The 6023-nt window shown below is 43.0% G+C and overlaps 1 protein-coding gene across 1 annotated transcript; it reads left to right on the forward strand.

Annotated features, from left to right (window-relative positions):
• Positions 1 to 815: 815 nt before the first annotated feature.
• Positions 816 to 4417, forward strand: LOC308080845 (gap junction beta-2 protein-like; the record flags this gene model as incomplete). Its single annotated transcript, XM_080422875.1, has 5 exons — positions 816 to 989; positions 1507 to 1659; positions 2169 to 2314; positions 4048 to 4254; positions 4350 to 4417. The coding sequence occupies 5 exons, from the start codon at positions 816 to 818 to the stop codon at positions 4408 to 4410; spliced, it is 741 nt and encodes a 246-aa protein (XP_080279001.1). The 3' UTR covers positions 4411 to 4417.
• Between the last annotated feature and the right edge of the window lie 1606 nt (positions 4418 to 6023).

A 6023-nucleotide genomic window follows, 5' to 3' on the forward strand; every position in this document is an offset into this window, starting at 1 on the left:
CTCTCTCTCTCTCTCTCTCTCTCTCTCTCTCTCTCTCTCTCTCTCTCTCTCTCTCTTTCAACTCTACCCTCTTCTCATTTAATTCCCTGTCTTCCTGTCTTCATTATCATGTTCTTTCTCCGGAGCTCTCATTTGACTTCGCCATGAACCATTCTTTGAAACTGTTCTTCAAAGACTCCCTAATGGAGCCACAAAGAACCTTTCAAATCCAGGTCTAGACTCTGGAGATAGCTTAACGTGATTCTCCTCAGAACTTCACTGAAGAAATTGTTCTCTACAGAACCTTTTACAAAATGGTTCTTTGTAAGTCTAAAGATTTATAAAGAGCCTTTCTTTAAACAGAAAACAGTTGCAAATATATTGAACCATTGTTAGAACAGAATAGGATGTTTTGGCCATTGGTAGTTTTAAAGTCACAGGTACCAACATTTAATGGTCAACATTTGGGCCGGGCCCCATTTGGGTTCGAAGCTGATTGGGGCCTTTCTGTCAAGTTGGTTGTCCCTGTGTTCCACCAGATGCTCTAATTTCCTCCCAAACCAAAACACATGCATGTTGGGGACATATTCTCGACTATACGGTACTGGCCCTACAGCTGGATCTGGTCCTCGGCTGCTGGTCAGTGGCTGTCCACTGCTCCTAATTGTAAATATGAGGCAAAATGCAGTTAGTTTATTAATGAGCGAGTGTTAATTCAGCAAATACACCCTTGTACACTATCAGCGTTAAAATAACACTCCAGATTTGACTGTGTTAATAAAAAAAAAGGAACTTAACTCCCCGCCCTTTCCCTCTCACCTTGTTCTTTGCACAGTATGTCTTCTTGGCCTACGCTGTATGCCCAGCTAGTGGGCGTGAACCGTCACTCTACGAGCCTAGGGAAGATCTGGCTGTCAGTGCTGTCTATCTTCCGCGTCATGGTGCTGGTGGTGGCCGCTGAGAGCGTCTGGGGCGATGAGCAGTCCGACTTCACCTGTAACACACTACAGGTAGTACATGGGGAGGGATGGGGGGGCATTTGTTTTAAAATGCTGTGTTAACCACTTAACCACGTGATCCCTATTCCGCGCATGTCATAAAATGCACTTGGCCAAAATAGACACGTTGTATTTTGTGTACTATAGATCTGACTATAGGGGTAGCAGAAAAAGGAGGGGGCCAAGGATAGAAATCTGGGGAGGACACCAGTCACTAAGTTCAAGTGGTTAAGCTTTGTTGTACGGCGGTGTCATGCAATTTGTGCTTTTTGAAAATCTCATCTACTCTGTTTTCCATTCCTGAGATATGGCTGAGTATGTAACTTTGACATTGACCTGGGTGACCTTGACCTTTGAACCTTTAGACCCAAATGTAATAATCTCTTTGGGCCAGCCTATACTGATTCATGAAAATCCACCCCTCCGTCCATACTGGACCAAACCGTGGAGAAATGATTGTTCTCAGGATAATGATGTAGTGGCAATAACAGTAAAGTATCTATCCCTCTCTCTCTCTGTCTCCCTTCAGCCTGGTTGTGAGAACGTCTGCTATGATCATTTCTTCCCCGTCTCCCACATACGTCTCTGGTGCCTTCAGCTCATCGTTGTCTCTACACCCACCCTCCTCGTTGCTATGTATGTGGCTTACCGGAACCATCGCGATAAGAAGAGGATCCTACAGGTACTACTGCTGCCACTAATAAATCTACACTTTGGGACCACACTGAATTGAACATTTAGTGTGCAACAACATATCAACACTGTCTGGCAGAAACCTTATCTTTATTTTTTTCTGTCCATGAATTAATGCTATTGGTCATCCTTTAACTACTTTAGTCACTTTTTATACTTCCTCATGCAACACATTGTTGCTGTCGGGCAGAAACCTAGTAGGCCTATCTCCATTTTTCATCTCTTTCTGCCCTCCCCTCCCTATAAATGAATGCTATTGGTCATCCTTTAACCTCTTAATCCCTCTTTTATACCTCATCAAATGTGAAAACTGCATCGTACTACGACATGTAAGCATGTAGATCTGCTACATTTAGAAAAATGTTAAACATTTGCGGCTATAATGACACGCCCACATTAGGGATATCAGGTAGCTACAATGAATCCATTGGAGGTTTTGGATGTATAAGGTTTCCACCCACATTATATTTCATTATATTTCATTGTATCATATGGCAGGGCTCTGGACGGAGTCTTTTCCTCAACAAGTCAGAGCACACAGAGCTAGAGAGCTTGAAGAAGAGGAGACTCCCGCTAGCTGGCGCCCTCTGGTGGACATACGCCTTCAGCCTGTTGTTCAGATTGCTGTTGGAAGGAGTGTTCATGTAAGCAGTGCAACTGTCTGGTGTTTGTCTGCCTCTGCTCTTTATTGTCAATGTTCTGTTCAAAGCAGCTCAGTAAATGTGTGATTTGGGATTCAATGAGGCTCTTTGTTTGACATTTTTTTGTGGTGATGGGAGGGCGGGATGGAGGGAGGACAGGAGTAGGGTGACCAGATCCAAACTGTTCTGTGCTGTGGGACAGAAGTACCGCTTGCGGGACAATGTGGGACGTTGCACATTGGTTTATGACTGATTGGTTTATTATTATAGGGTAATTAGAGCGCTTTCTCCACACAGCCCTTTGAAAGCTAGAACAGCGTTTCAATTTGTGTGACACGTTAAAAGTCATGGAAATGAGGCCTGAGCCGCTGGCGTAGCGTTCCAGGCACCTAGGCTACACTGTAGCCTGACAGCGTGTCGTGGGTTCGAGTCCCGATCCCGACGGCCTTTGCATGCGTGTCACTGTCAGCCTACTGTCCTATCTATAATAAAGGCATAAAAAGCCCCCAAAAAAAGTGGGACTGTCCCGCGTAAAGCGGGACATCTGGTCACCCTAGACAGGAGGGAAGGAAAGAAAGAAAGAAAGAAATGAATGAACAAACGAAAGAACGAAAGGAACAAGGGTTAAAGGTTCTATGACATTCATTTTCACTTTTTTCATTTTTAATGTTTTTTGGGGGGTTTTATGACCTCAATTACAACCAAAAAATATGAACTTTGAACATTCAGTGGATTTTCTGTGGTCTGGGGTTTTCTGAATAATTAGGCTGAAAAGTAATCCTGAAAAACCTTGGGCAGTGAAGTCACAGGCCATTAATCCCGCCCACTCTCCTCCTCGCCCCTCCCCTCCCCTATCCTTTCCTTTGGGGGGGGGGGGGGGGGGGGGGGGGCGGAGCAGAGGCGATGATTGACAGGCAAAATCCCTCAACAGCGACACCCGCAGGCAAAGATTTATTTTTTCATTGCAGTTGAAAAGGCTTTAGAAATGTGAGAGAAAAACACCTGCCATGGATCAATGGAGTGGATTTTTTTGTTCAAACTTTTTATACACGTTTGAAGGACCATGACAAAGACTTTTAATGTGTGGTAAAACTGAATGTCATGAAACCTTTAAGAAGCAAGAAACAGGAGAAGGAAGAAAGAACAAAAAGGAAGCAGGGATTTTGGAAGAAAGAAAGGGAGGAAGGAGGTTGGTACATGTGTGTGTGAGCTGATATGCTGTATGCAGTGGTGGAAAGTAACTAAGTACATTTACTTAAATACTGTACTTAAGTACAATTTTGAGGTATTTGTACTTTACTTGAGTATTTCCAATATTTTTTCTTCTACTCCACTACATCTCAGAGGCAAATATTGTACTTTTACTCCACTACAATTATTTGAGAACATTAGTTACTAGTTACTTTTCAGATATAAATTATGATATTATGAAACATACATTTACCACTTTAGCCCTGTTTTATACATAGGCTATTTTCAAACATTTGAGTACTTTTACTTTTGCTACTTTAAGTACATTTCGATGCCAATACTTTTGTACTTTTACTCAAGTACATTTTGAATTCTGGACTTTTACTTGTAACAGAGTATTTATATTTTTGCAGTATTGGTACTTTTACTTAAGTAAAGAATTTGAGTACTTTTTCCACCACTGGCCTGTATGTTGAACCCTGTGAGCGGTCAGGAGAGCAGCGGCGGTGGCACCCTGTACCCTGCTGTGTCCTTCCTCTCCCCAGGTGTGCGCTGTACATGGTGTACGACGGCTTCCACATGCCGCGGCTGGTGCAGTGCGACCAGTGGCCCTGTCCCAACCTGGTGGACTGCTTCATCTCCCGGCCCACCGAGAAGACCATCTTCACCGTGTTCATGGCCACCACCTCCTCCATCTGCATGGTGCTCAACGTGGCCGAACTGGCCTACCTGGTGGCCAAGGCTCTCGCCAGGTAGCCATGTCAACGAGGCAACCACTCAATTAATGAATGAATGAATGGATCTTCTTTTAATCTGTCTGTCTTTCTGTCTTTCTTTCCTTCTTAAGCACTGATTCCAGACTTCAGTCTTGGGCTTCAGGTCTGCTCGGCAGATGTCATGTGTATTGATACGCTCATAACACACACTCAGCGTAAATCCCCTGTCCTTTTCATACTGTATGTTTAAGGAACACTTTTCCTATCCTACTATCATGCTGTTAAATACTACTAACCTACTATCTATTATCTAACTATTATCCTATTATCCTGCTGTTAATCCTACTATCCTGTCCTACTGTATTATTAAATATTAATTCAATGTATAATAAAATATTAAATGAAGAAAACTCTGTCCTTCTGTCTGTCCTCACCCATTTTTTTTCTCTTCAGTGGGTTGACCAATACATCTCAAATTGCACACAAGCATTGGCCAGCTCATTAGCCTTGTGGTTAGAGTGTCCGCCCTGAGAGTGGGAAATCAGGGTTATATCCTTGGATTATATCCTTGGATTATAAATATGGTACCTAATGCCCCCCTGCTTGGCACTCAGCATCAAGGGTTGGATTTTGGGGTGAGTCCCTATGACAAGCTGGCGTCATGTCCAGGGGGTGTACTTGTACATCAAGCTGCCTCACTCTACAGAAACAGGAGATAGGCTCCTGACCCATGGGCCACATAGCTCGGAGAAACCGTTGGTTCCCTAGGCAACTAGTACTTATTGGCCATTGGCATGCAGGGAGTGAGGAAGCCGATTCTTCACTTTTCCCAAATTTAAGCAGTTTATTAGCATTTCTGTGAATTAAGACTGCTGTGGGTGGAGACAGGGGAGTGACTCATTGTAGCACTGCCAGGGTTAATTGAGTGGCAGGTATTTGCAATTGTATAATTCTGCTCTCCTCTTAATAGTAGCATGCTATTAGGCTAACTTGGTTTAGGGCTATACACACAACACCAGAGAGAATGCCAGCAGAGTGAGAGATGGGCCAACGGTGCAAAGTTATAAAGGACTATGATTTAAACGCATTGCAAGCTGCACACCCAGCAAGGCTGGGCTACACGTAGCCTATAGACTTGGTGCGCAATTATGTACGTATGTGGTCAATAAAGCACAGAAGCTTTAAACCCCCAGTAGCAATCAGCTACATAGTCACTTAACAACCAATCGGTGGACAAGGACACATGTTTGAAGTTTACGTGGCCATTCTCATGCATTTGTCTCCTCAGTGGGTTGGTATATCGATCTGAAATTGATTGAAGCGGAGTTTTACTTTAAACTTTTGTCAAATTTAAGAAATGTATTCAAATTTTTGCCACAGACTACAGGATCTGTGGCGGTAGTTGCAGTCCCAACTCTCAAGTCTGCACATAATTTACGCGCTTGCATCCCCAGGTATGGACTAGTTTCCATTTATTAGTCATAAGCCATAAGGCATGTAACATCCACAACTACTACTTGCCAAGTACTCATCAATGTACTGGGTGGCGGCAGAACTACAGTCAGAGTTTCAACTGTACGTGGCTGCGATATCTCCGTTAATGTAATATGAAGGGACTGTTTTATTCAATCAACAAACTCAACTAACTATTCTTTGTCATACAATAAATAGCAAAAATACTATGTACAAGATCACAAAATCGTATTGTTGAAACTAACAAATGTGAAAAGTTGTATTTGTTTTAAACATTCACCTATAATAACATGGACAAAATTGGGACGCCAGGGTTAATGTGGTTAATTTAG

The sequence above is a fragment of the Gymnoscopelus braueri genome (assembly GCF_963280865.1).
Source record: "Gymnoscopelus braueri genome assembly, chromosome: 24".
Taxonomy (NCBI): domain Eukaryota; kingdom Metazoa; phylum Chordata; class Actinopteri; order Myctophiformes; family Myctophidae; genus Gymnoscopelus; species Gymnoscopelus braueri.